The sequence below is a fragment of the Cyprinodon variegatus genome, unplaced genomic scaffold (assembly GCF_000732505.1).
Source record: "Cyprinodon variegatus isolate N-32 unplaced genomic scaffold, C_variegatus-1.0 Scaffold709, whole genome shotgun sequence".
Classification (NCBI taxonomy): domain Eukaryota; kingdom Metazoa; phylum Chordata; class Actinopteri; order Cyprinodontiformes; family Cyprinodontidae; genus Cyprinodon; species Cyprinodon variegatus.
The window spans coordinates 216417-228745 of NW_015151162.1; the positions used below are offsets into that span (position 1 = coordinate 216417).

The 12329-nt window shown below is 36.9% G+C and overlaps 3 protein-coding genes across 4 annotated transcripts in view; all 3 read left to right on the top strand.

The window, feature by feature from the left end:
- The first annotated feature begins 1383 nt into the window (after positions 1-1383).
- Positions 1384-3688, top strand: LOC107097604 (parvalbumin beta-like). The gene is made up of 5 exons (XM_015394809.1): positions 1384-1505; positions 1953-2039; positions 2993-3125; positions 3322-3431; positions 3581-3688. Exons 2-5 carry the CDS (start codon positions 1979-1981, stop codon positions 3601-3603), a joined length of 327 nt encoding a protein of 108 aa, XP_015250295.1. The 5' UTR covers positions 1384-1505; positions 1953-1978; the 3' UTR covers positions 3604-3688.
- A 3663-nt stretch (positions 3689-7351) lies between these two features.
- LOC107097603 (parvalbumin beta-like) lies at positions 7352-9558 on the top strand. 2 transcript variants are annotated; one of them, XM_015394806.1, is made up of 5 exons: positions 7352-7429; positions 8123-8191; positions 8353-8485; positions 8744-8853; positions 9269-9558. In XM_015394806.1, exons 2-5 carry the CDS (start codon positions 8134-8136, stop codon positions 9292-9294), a joined length of 327 nt encoding a protein of 108 aa, XP_015250292.1. In that variant the 5' UTR covers positions 7352-7429; positions 8123-8133; the 3' UTR covers positions 9295-9558. The 2 variants fall into 2 exon arrangements, with proteins under 2 accessions (XP_015250292.1, XP_015250294.1); XM_015394808.1 differs by lacking the exon at positions 7352-7429 and adding an exon at positions 7677-7695.
- A 1579-nt stretch (positions 9559-11137) lies between these two features.
- The window catches only part of LOC107097605 (parvalbumin beta-like), a 2567-nt gene continuing 1375 nt past the window's right edge, over positions 11138-12329 (top strand). The window contains exons 1-3 of the mRNA XM_015394810.1: positions 11138-11287; positions 11851-11917; positions 12038-12164. Of these exons, the coding sequence (XP_015250296.1) occupies positions 11857-11917; positions 12038-12164 (188 nt within the window). The 5' untranslated portion in view covers positions 11138-11287; positions 11851-11856. The remainder of the gene's footprint in view (positions 11288-11850; positions 11918-12037; positions 12165-12329) is intronic.

A 12329-nucleotide genomic window follows, 5' to 3' on the forward strand; every position in this document is an offset into this window, starting at 1 on the left:
TGGTACCGATTCATTTATCTCTGCTTATAACTGCTACAGAGAGCTCTAACAGATTTCATTTAAGAAAATAAAACACTGATATGTGAAAACACACCTCAGATAGGTTTTATAGTTGTGGTAGAAGTTTAAGGGATAATTACTTCACTGAACAACATGCTTAACATGTATGTTAGACATTCCACAGTTATTCAACCCTTCATATTATTATGGTAAAAAATATGACTCAGCTGTAAAACCACAAAGAGATGTTCATCTGTCCAAATTTACAGGCAAGGCAAAAGAGCATTGATTCAAAACCAGTTGAGGTCCATGGTTACTCTTGAGTAGTTGCATATAGCCAAAGCTCAGTTGGAATAATATATTATCAGGACAAGTATCATTTAGTTTGATTTTATTTAGTTCTTTTTTAACTGAAAGAAGAACACAACGTTTTAGTAGATTATAAATGTCATCAAAAAGTGGACAGTGTTAGTTGTGGGCACGAATGATCTTCTATAGGGGTCTGCCTTATAGTGTAGCAGAAGAGGCATCTGATTGAAGCCAGGGTTGTTGTATGAGAGCCTCTTAAAGAAGAGACTTCCTGATGATCAATTTTTATCAGCTGCATTACTGGCTTAATCAGAAAACATCTGGAATAAATCCTCTTTATTTTTTTCAGCCAACATAAAACATTATTGTGTTTAAAAACTAACACTATATATCACTGTTAAGACATCCTTCATATGCTGGCCAGAGTTGATGAGAAAAAGGATCGATCTAAGTACAATGCAATCTTGGGGAAAAAAACAGCCTAAAACAAATGCAGACAAAATTTTTAAGATGTTTAGGTGCAAAAAACTTTCAATGTCATGCATATTATTCCCAGTAATACTATATAATATGGCCTATTATCATATAAAATCTAAATAACATTTGATAGTGTGATTAAAATGGAAAAAATAAATGAAACTGAAAATGATACTTGGCATCAAATAATACCCATATGATTTTCTATGGCCTTTTCTTTTTTTAGAAGACAATGTTTTATATGAAACTCTGTGATTAGATGCATATTTTTGCATGCTTTTTCAAACAAAAGTTGAAGTGAATTGATTATGAGTTAAAAAAATAAAATTTCTATCTGCAACATTTCATAAGTATGCTTTATAGGCTTCTTTATATCACTTTTAGAGATCACCAGCTATTTGAAATATGGTACAGTAAAAAAATTAACATTTGTCTTAATCAGATTTTTTTATTATAAAGCGTTTCTGATATGACTGAGAGTTTGCAAAACTGTAGGGCTATGAATGACAGAATTATCTGCTCTGATTAACTGATGAAGGAGGAGGAGGCAATGCGTGGCATGGAGGAAATCTCTCTGGGATTGAGGACTGATACGTCAGGTTGCTTCTTACTCTCCAGATCACGAATCTGCAACAGAGTGTCTGTGACTCGGGTGCATAGCAAACGAGGCAGAGATCCACAACATCATCTGCTCCGAGAGTGAAAGCATCACCCACACGGTGAGTGCCCTTTTTTCTCCCAAATCCTTTGCTGACAAATCTGTTTCACTGTAGGAGGTATTTGTTTGTATCTTATCTGTAAAAAAAAAAATCAGTTCTTTTTTTTTCTTTTTCTTTTTACCAATTTAACGCTATTTACAATTTATTTTTCTTTTATCAATTTTCTATACTCAACTAACATTTTCTGAAGATTTAGGCTCATTTCTTCTTCTGCCCAGCAAAGTTTTCTTAAATATTTATATTTCAGACTGCAGTCATCTTACTTGTAAAGACTACATACTAAGTGCTAATTGGTGTCTTTTCTTAACAGTGTTCATGTCTTTATAGAAACCCAGGGAGTAATCAATCAATATACAGCTCTTATTTCTCACAGAAACTGCTACCTGATATAAAAAGAGCATGTTTCCACTTCTGTCACTTTGTGTTTCTTCCATGCATTTTTTTAAGTCTCCCTAAGGTAGCCCCTGAGGAAAATGGCATTCGCTGGGATGTTGAGTGATGAGGACATCAATGCTGCAGTCCAAGCTTGTCAAGGTGAGTCAGACAAGATGCGAAAACTTGCATGCAAGAAGACATACTTAAAAAAAAAAAAAAAAAATTGAAGCAACAAAACTATTCACTATGACACACACAGCATATATGTGCAAGAAGACAGTGACAACGCTCTCAGGGGAAGAAACCTCGCACAATATGTTGTTCACAAGGGGTTTAAGGCAGGGATTGTGCTGGTTACCAGGCAAACATAAGGCAGGAGACTAGTTACCAACACGATACCAAAGAGTTTCCATCAGACATCATTTGCATAGCTGACCCAAACACGCAAGCTATAAACCTCTTCACATGCAGAGACATTTAATTATTTATCTTTAGCAATTATGTCTGCATGGCAAGGCATGCAAAGCTCAATAGCTTGCTCCATAGAAAAGAAAATGTCAGTGCTTTTTATGCCCTTTATTCACCCAAACCTGCCTGTTAGGGATGTTTAAGGCATGTGAGAAATTTTTTTTTAGCATTTCTATACTTCTAATGTCATTAAAAGTTGATATATTTTAAATAAAGGTGGTTATAGAATAGTTACATTAGAGTTTGTAAATCTGTGAATTGATTGATTTATTTTGCACATGTATTACACTGAATCCTTTGAGCTATCTGAATCTTATAAAAAGCTCCTCCACCAGCTAAGAGCTTTTGGCATCTAAGTCTGTATTAATACTTGAGGCAATATTCCTTTTCCTTGTGCAATTTGAGCAGGATAGGAGCAAAGTCCATGAAGTGCTTTAGGGTGTGTATTGGTAAATGTCATTGGCTGAAGAAAGAAAGTCAGCTGAGCGAAAGAGTAAAAGCGACATCTCTATTCAGGCTCCCACTATTCTTTCTTTCATGTCATTCAGCAATTGACCACTCACTCAGGCATGTGTCTGTTTCTTCTGGTTGCTCCATTTTATGCCCCCCCCCCCCCCTCTCTCTCCCTGACCAATATACTGTAGCTCCGGGCACATTTGACTTCAAGTTGTTCTTCACACAAGTTGGACTGACTGGCTTGTCTGAGACAGACAGGAAAAAAGTGTTTACAGTCCTGGATCAAGACAAGAGCGGATTCATTGAGGAGGAGGAGCTGAAGTAAGGGCAACTGTGCCACATAAACCACATTTGCCCTCCCCAAAGACAAGTTAAATCACAGATATTTAGGGCATATCATGTTTTTCTGATAAACATAAGGTTTAGGTAGAAACGCCACACATTTAAATCCCTTTAAAGATATGAAATTCCCACTAAACGTTTATATAGTGATGCTTATTGTTTGGTCCTCTTTTAGATTGTTCCTTCAGAACTTCTGCCCAGCTGCCAGGGAGCTGACAGTGGCCGAAACAAAGACGCTGATGGCAGCAGGGGATAAAGACAGTGATGGCAAAATTGGAATAGACGGTATTTTACTGTAGAGAATTGGAAGAAAAGCGATGCAAAAAAACTAACATATGCACAGGAGAATAATCCTACAGCAGCCAAAATGATAAATGCTGTTGGAAAATTCTTCTGCAGAAACTAACTTCTGTCTGTTTTTTTCCTTCCTGCAGAGTTCTGTGATCTTTTAAACTGAAGAAATAAATTCACAAGACCAGATCCCTGTGCTCCTTCTCTGATTCCCAGTGGGATTATTTTCCCTCCACAATGAATAATGGAAAAAAAAATGTCCCTAAACTTCTGTACCTGCCTGCTTGTTTCCCATTTGATGTGTTAACACCTAGAAACATTTAACAGACAAAGGGCCCAAACTGGATATGTGTGTTCAATCCAGCTGGTTCTCTGAATGGAGTAATAAATGGATTTCAGGTGTTAGACCACTGTTTCCTGACTTTTCCTTTGTCTGTTTGAGTTCATTCATAGACATAGCCACATTTTCTTAGGCCCTCTTAGAGGTATTCAAAGGTGCAGATCTAGTGAACTAAAAATTATGGAGAAAATTATTCTTGTGTTTATATTCAACACTCTTATAACTGAAAACCTGAAATAAAACCCAGTCAAGTTAACATCTTTCAGAAATCACCTAATCAGAAAATAGGATTTACTTGTGCATAACTTAATGTGTGTATATCCAGCTGTTTTGTGAAGACCCCAGACATTTATCTGAGAATATTTCAGGAGGAACGGCATCAAGACCAAGGATCAGGAACCATGTTGGGCACAGTAACACAATATATAGAAATGCTATGGAAGAAATGAAACTAGCACTGCACCCTGATCACACCATCTCAAGCTTTAAACCTAGTGGTGGCTGTATTACCTTGGATTGCTCCTCATCAGTACAGATAGAGAAGCTGTTCAGACTTATAGGAAAAATAGATGCAGCCAAAAACCAGACAATATTGGAGGAAAACCTTTTGTCTTCAGGATACTTGGAAATTGGGTTTTCAAGTATTTAGATAAAAGCATATTCATTTGCTAGAATGGTTTAGTTAAAGCCCAGACATAAATCCAACGGTGAATCTGTTATAATTCAATCTGATATCATTTAGAAAATAAAACTCAGCAGTCAATTTACCTGAACTTGAGTAATTGATCAAAGAAAAACTAGCAAAAGAAAAAAGTTAGTTCAACATGATCTTGACGTAGAAAGGTTGAAGGTGCACACAACATTACTAAGATCTCGTTTGCTTTTGGATTTGAATCTGGGTGCTTTCTACCCGGGCTGTGAATGTTCTTTCTATGCATGCATAGGTTCTCTCGAGATAATCCAGTTTCCTCCCACATCCCCGAAAATGACAGAACAACAAACCAAAATCTATCTGATCATTGGTTTGACTGCTCTTTATAAATTACTCTTCAAGAGTGTGTGTGGATCAAATAGCTTTACCCCATGTGTATGTTGTCTGGTCTTTGAAAGGCTGACCACCTCTGTACAGTGGAGTGAACCAAAGTGTAAAAATGTCATCTTGTATCTAGATATATGTTTTATGTTTTACACCAGACAAATATTTAAAGCTGTCCTTCTGCTGCAAGCATGAAGGATCGAGAGATGGGCTGCAGCACCACAAGATCATATCCCAGACCTGTCTTGAGTTTCACGTCCATAAACTCTCATTTGCACTTATTTAGGACAAATAATCAATATAATCTAAGGGTATTGAAGAAATTTTTTTTTCTTTATTTTAAGATAGGCAAACGCATTAACATGATACACACAAGCTCAACAATAGAGCAGATCATGTACATGAATGTTTTTGATATACTGTATGTACCTGGATATACTGTATATATATTGTTTATTCTTAATGCACCTTTTTCTCCTTGTTTGCACCTTCTTTATTTACTATGCCAATATGTGACCAGTGAATTTCTCCACTGTGAGATCAATAAAGCTCATCTAATCTAATCTAATCTAATCTAATTGCATTGGATTTCTCACTAAGCTCTGGATAAAAATTGTTCAGTTTAGGGGAAATTATTCCGGTAATGTGGCTCTTCTTTAGTTTGATGATAAAATATTTCTGTTCTTATTTCTGTTCTTCAATATTCAATGTTCCATATTTAGGATATCAGTACCTCTCAGATATGTATTTTTTTATTATAAAAGTAATAACAAACCACACACAACTGGTAAATTATTTTAAAAAATGGCTCTTAAGTTGATATTTATTTACCTAGGCAAGCTGTAGCACAACACTCTACTGAATACTTCACTTTCAGGGTTCGGTTATCAGTTTAGTAGAGAGGTGCCAAATTATGGAATACATACTTAGATGTACCCAAGAAAAACTATAGTTTTAAAGTGTTAAAGGTGGATTGGGTTATTTGATTTTCAATCTTGTGGATTCCTAAGATAAATATCCAAAATTTTTTCTCTTTTTATGTGCTTTTGTAACTGTTCTCTTTACATTTATTTATTTTGCACATCTGTTTATAACTCACTTGTATATGTATATTTCTTTTTGTATAGTATGTAATTGGTAACCACATGTGGAGGCAGTTTCTTAGTTATTTTCCTCTTTCGGTGTTGTCATTTATTTTGACTGTATAATTCATATGCATTTCAACATTGTTCAAATAATTATCATATGTCCTATTACAGCATACATAATGACATGATTGATGTATAATGCTAATAACAGCAAAAATAAAACTCTAATTTAAATTATTCCAAGTCCAATTTTACCAATGTTTTGGAATTAATCTTAAGATCACCTTTACTGAAATCTATTGATTTACAAAAATAAAGTACCGGTACCCAGATTTCCTTATTAGGATTTGTTCATCTTTCTGGACTGTCAAATTACAGGGGAGTCTGGTTGAAATATTAACTGCCATTTGAAATATCTAATCTTTATATTTATTGGGCCCAAATGGCTGACAACTAAATAAGCAAACGAAATGAAAATAAGATTTGTCATCAAATTGTCAACCAGCTACACAAAATTTACTTTGGGATGCAAAAAATAGTCTAGATGATTGGCAGATTGCCTACTAAGGACAGATATCTGGTAGTAGAGACCTCAAAGTCCTGTTCCGGTTTAGACGTGCTGGTACATCTGAAATGTGACCCTGCCTGTGGAGGTTCCCTGAAACTCATGTAAAGATACTGTATCCTATGCTTTGCACAGAGGATAATCTACCTATAGGCAGAGGTCAATGGAGTCTAAAGCTCTATTACTTAATTTGAAAGATGAAAAATGAAAATAATAGTTGTGATTTATACAGTTTATAATAACCAAAAAGCAAGTGATTGAATACTATGTGCATGTTTAGATGTATTCAGATTTCAAGAACTCATTGCATTATTTTCTTGCTTGTCAATATAAATACATAAAGCAGTAAAGAATAATCTGCCTGGTGCAAAGATAGAAAAAAGCTCACAAATCACAGCTGATCATCCCAGCAACATTTTTATAAAGGGTAACATTTCAACAATCCTTTCGGGAGATCTAGAGCACATGGCAACAAGTTGTGCCTATGGCCTTAAAGAATTATTTTGTCTCTATAGTAATCGGGAAATCAAACACCAAGAAGCTGCTTGTCCTTAGTGTTGACTTCTCATCATGTCGCAGGATAAAGTGTCTGCCGATGCCTTGCACACTCACATATACAAATTTATGGTCTTCAACATCAAAACCAACATTTTAGATTTTGGTTGTAAATCATCATATGATTGCAACATGTGCAATGTAGCCGAGGAGTCTCGGAGCTGCTCAGGTTTCCACATGTCTAGCTATAGGCCTATGCACACATGGTAGCATCCTCATTTGTTCACCTAAAAATAGATCTAGGCTACTAGACACATTTTTTCGAAACCCATGCATCTTGGTACCTGATACTGAGACTCAAACGTCTGTAAATGGTGTTGCTCAAGGATATATAAGAGAGGGGGAAAGAGGCTTTTGGCAATCACTCCAGTCCGCCTTGGTTTTCACTCGCCTCAACGCAGAGCAAAGGTGAGTGGGACGGGAACCTTCTAAATGCTACCCCGACTCCTGCAGATCACACTCCGGGGTGAAAAGGATTCAGAGGAAGGGTATCCTTGTGGACTACCAGCTGTAGGGAGAAATGGAGCCAACATAGGCAGCAAACACACGGACCTCAGGACATTTCAGTTAACGAAAAGAGACGGCCTTTTGGTTTCAGAGGATCAGTGTTTTTGGAAGAATAATGTTTTTTGCAGCGATTAATATGTTCTGCTGCCATCTGATTTTTTCTCTATGTACGGCAGATACTAATGTTTGTGTGATTTGGTCTACTGGGGAAAGCATCACTTACTAAGTGCCATCACAGCTTAACACTTTGGGATGAACAGTCAGTAAAGGGCTGCGAGGAAATACTCTGAGGCAAAAGGAAGATTTTTAGCTCAGGGGAAGCATGGATATTTACCATGGGAGATTGTACAGTAAAAGATGAGATAACTCTTACCTAAAGCTAGAGCAGAGAAAAGACTATTTTATATTCAGGGCTTAGCTACTGTTGTGCGACTTTATACCTTCAGAACAGAACCGATCACAGGCAGTGTTTCCATGTTCATTTGTGTTGATGCATTTAACTGAATATGCAAAGTTAAACTGTTTGCATTATGACCACATGACAACTTCTTAATATTTAGAATACTAATTTTCACCTTTTCTTTTCCTTCCAAGAATAAAAAAAAATGGCCTTCGCTGGTCTCAATGATGCTGATGTCAAAGCTGCCCTGGATGGCTGCGCAGGTGATAACTCACTTTCTTCTTTTATTGGCACATTGCAATATTTACACTGAAAAGTAGGTGTAAACAGAGAGGCAGAGCCTCAGAAACTCCAAGATGTAGTTACCTTACGATCAGCTCTCTTACCTATCCTGCACTAACGACGTTGCAATGTGCTCTTTCAGCTGCTGACTCCTTCGACTACAAGAAATTCTTCAAGGCATGTGGTCTGGCTGGCAAGTCTGCCGATGATGTCAAGAAGGCCTTCGCCACCATTGACCAGGACAACAGTGGCTTCATTGAGGAGGAGGAGCTGAAGTAAGAAAATACTTGAAGACTTAAAGCTGTTAAAGACAAAGCCTATTGGCCTTAGGATTTCAGAAAACCTGACATTACAATACAGTGTTGTTTCATCAGTACATTTAAAATGGCCTCATTTAAGGCAAATTGATTATCTTCTGACTTACTTGTACATATATTACATTTGCTTAACAATCCCAAGAACAAAACACATTTAAAGAATTCATTAAAGCTTTTTTGCCATTAATTAAACTCACTGTTTTTTCTACTTTTTAGGCTGTTCCTGCAGAACTTCTCTGCCAGTGCCAGAGCACTCACCGACAAGGAGACCAAGGCTTTCCTTGCCGCTGGTGACAGTGATGGTGATGGCAAGATCGGAGTTGATGGTAAGGGTTCTTCACATAAACTTTGATGAACTACCTGAAAAAACCTCAAAATCTTTATAGATATCGCTGAGCACTCTGACTGCCAAAGGGCGACATCTCCAATGTTAAAAATGGCGGATGTCCTTCCAGAGAATTTTGTAGTAGTTTATTTTTCTATAAGGCACATTTTTTGTTACAAGGCAGGGCAGTATTTCCTTGCAAACAGACTGGGAAAAGCATCCTTACTTGTTCTTTTTATGTAAAGTTACATCTACCAATCCGAAAACCATACCAATTGAGAGTTTTTCCCTTTGGTCTCTAAGTTGTAGAAATCGTAATTTTTTTATGAGAATTGGCTCAATTAGTATTATCTTAATATATTTTGCAAATATTTTCTTCTTTCTTGAACTAACAGAGTTTTTCTCTACCTTTGCAGAGTTTGCTGCCCTCGTAAAGGCATAAATCTCCACTGACCAACATCCACTTCTTTTCATGGAACCGCAAACTCCTCAAAGATTCATTAATCAACAGCTGAAAGAATATTTTTTATACCTTATTTATGAGCTGCCTGCGAACTGTTTCTCAACATAGAAGACATATTTTGCTGTTAATGTTACTCAAACTGTGTTATGTGTTCAGAAATGATGACTTGTGCAAACTGTACAACACCATCTGCACTTTTGAGGAAGAGTGAAAAACCAGGAATAAATACTCTTTTGGTGTGAAGCCACCTTGTTCAGGTCAGTCTTTGGCTGAGTGTGCTGCATTTCCTAACTGAAATCATTTCAACACAATGGACTCACTAGACACAGCCAGTGTCAAGTGAGTGCTCACTTGCCACGGTTCTTGAATGCTCAAGAGGTGCTAACTGATGGGCTAGATGACTCGCCTGGCACTTGTTCTCATAATTGGTTAATGGGAAGGGGAGCGTGGCTGGACTTTGGCCAGGGCATTGGAAATGTGCTGGGAATTGCCCTGGGGCTTTGCTCACATGCATCTTTAGATCCAGAGAGTTCTGCAATAGACAGCTGCCAGACTTCATGTAATTAGATGACCAAGTCCAAGATCTATTTCTTTAACAAGTACTGCATAATCAGTTAAACGATTTGCTGTGGCAACAGGACGGCTATTAACAGCCGCTGCCTCAGCAACTAGGCTGTATTCTGGCTCAAATCCACTGCAAAGGGTTACAATGGCTTTTAACAAATTACCAACTTTATCTTCTTCAATTGCAAGCCCACTGCAGAAACAGTTTCAGCAGTGGGCTTGCTATTAGTTCAAACAGCTAATTTTTATTGCAGGGCCAAGTTACAATACAAATGGGTTTTTAATTTCCAGGGCACTGCTGGTCATCAAAATGTTAACCCTCATCCCTATCAGATGACATCCTCACCTAGTTACAGTCAGGCAGTGTTCAAAACAGAAAGAGGTGACTGCAAATCACCCCACAGCATGGTGCTGCCACCTATGGGTCAAAACTCTACTGCTTTACCCTCTTCAAAGGTTCTCAATTGTTGTTCTATGTTTTAATATAAAAAAACAAAACAAAAAACAAACACCCCAACCACACCCAAAAAAAAAAAAAAAAAAAAAAAACCCCCCCCCCCCCCCCAAAAAAAAAACAAACAAACAAAAAAAAAAACTAAACAGGCCTCTTACAAAACAGAGCAGTATGTACAGAATGTTATCTGCCCTCTAGAATAAATATTTTTTCCATAGCCCATAGCATAGATCAGGATAAGGTAGATAAAATAGGACTGACTAAGATTTGTTTAGCCATTTGTAAACATTATTCACCATTAAAACAGAAAAATATAAATGGTCTAAGAAAAAAATGAAATATTTTTTCAAAGGATGATCACATACACCCATTTAAGACAAATCACACAATCACAAATCACAAAATTCCTTACAAAGTGAATTTATAATGCATTCCACACAGTATACAAACAATACCTTAGTAACAAAAAATATGGTCTACTCAAAATTAAACCTAAGACCCAAAATAAAACAAAAACAGATTATAACATATTGTGCAACTTGTAAGTGATAAAAGTAGTAAAACAATCAGTTTATCCAACTTACTCCAGTTGTAATGCATGCATTCTCAGTATCCTCATGAATATGGTTGTGGGTTGCCAACAGCCCTTCCAATTCGCCCACCTCAGCAGTGCGCTGGCCTATTCTTAGCAGCTAGGGACATTAAAGACTTTTTCAAACGCACCTTTTAAGCGTCTTCATTTTTGAAACTTAAAATAGATCTGTCTGCAGTACGAGGCCCTCCTTTTTCTTCCCCTAGTCCTCCTCCTCAGCACGGTGTCAGTTATCTTATGCTTCAGATTTCCACAGCCTGAGAGTATATAAAAGGTCATCAGGAGCACTGGGATGGTCACTGCAGTCGACTCCAGTCTTGTCTGTGTCATCTGTACCCTACAAAGCAAAAGATACAACTAAGGTGAGTCTGAATGAAGAAAGGAAAGAAAAGAGAGAATATGGATTTTGCATCAAGCCTTGCATCTTTGAGAAAACCTTTTTAATTCTACACTGGGGTTTACTGAGGACTTCCCACTGCAATGCAGCATCTAAAGAAATAGACTAAGTTGCAACCTTTGGGAGCATCAGTTGTAAAGAAAAAAAAAGAGAGAGATGGGGAGACATGGATTATTGGTCAAACCTCAGCATCTTGCAATAGTTGCACATGTAAGGCTCAGCTCTTTGGAAGGAATCAAGAAATGCCAAACCTACACTTCAGAGAGAATTGGACTGACTTATTTAAAACCTGGACCCTCTCTAGTCTTGTTTAATCTCTTAAAGATAACACAAGACAGAACATTATATTCTTTTTGTGTATGCAGCACATGCTGTTAACTTTATGTGGTTCACTTAAAATTTCTTTAGATTGTTTGATTTTTTTCTATCAAGGGACCAATAACCATGTCCTTTATATAAATATAACATTCACTTTAAGGTGAACTGTTTTTAAGAAAGTTTGTGGTAATCAATATTTTATCCTTGCAGATCAAAATGGCTTTCGCAGGTGTACTGAATGATGCTGACATTACTAAAGCCCTGGATGAGTGCAAAGGTATTTCATTCACTGCTTTCTATCTGTGCTTTTTAAGTACCATTAACTATATTTATCTCTACTGCTTTTTTTTTCTTTGGTCTTTAGCAGGATAATAAGCTCTTCTGATTTCATGTGCAGATGCATTCGACTACAAGAAATTCTTCAAGACTTGCGGTCTAGCTGGAAAGAGTGCTGATGATGTCAAGAAGGCCTTTTACATCATTGACCAGGACAAGAGTGGCTTCATTGAGGAGGATGAGCTCAAGTAAGAAAATAATTGAATGCTTAAAGCTGTTAAAGTTAAAGCCTATTGGCCTAATTTCACTATATATTAGGAATGAAACATTATAGTGATGGGCAGCGCTAACTGACAAAGAATAGTAAAGTGGGGAATAATTTGTTTTACATACACATGTCACACATTTAAGAG

Bases quoted from the DNA above. Each gene is read 5' to 3' on its own strand.
- LOC107097604 (XM_015394809.1), top strand. From the start codon at position 1,979: ATGGCATTCGCTGGGATGTTGAGTGATGAGGACATCAATGCTGCAGTC. The intron at 2,040-2,992 runs GTGAGTCAGACA...AATATACTGTAG, and splicing joins TGCAGTCCAAGCTTGTCAAG to CTCCGGGCACATTTGACTTC. The intron at 3,126-3,321 runs GTAAGGGCAACT...GTCCTCTTTTAG, and splicing joins ATTGAGGAGGAGGAGCTGAA to ATTGTTCCTTCAGAACTTCT.
- LOC107097603 (XM_015394806.1), top strand. From the start codon at position 8,134: ATGGCCTTCGCTGGTCTCAATGATGCTGATGTCAAAGCTGCCCTGGAT. The intron at 8,486-8,743 runs GTAAGAAAATAC...TCTACTTTTTAG, and splicing joins ATTGAGGAGGAGGAGCTGAA to GCTGTTCCTGCAGAACTTCT. The intron at 8,854-9,268 runs GTAAGGGTTCTT...CTACCTTTGCAG, and splicing joins TGGCAAGATCGGAGTTGATG to AGTTTGCTGCCCTCGTAAAG.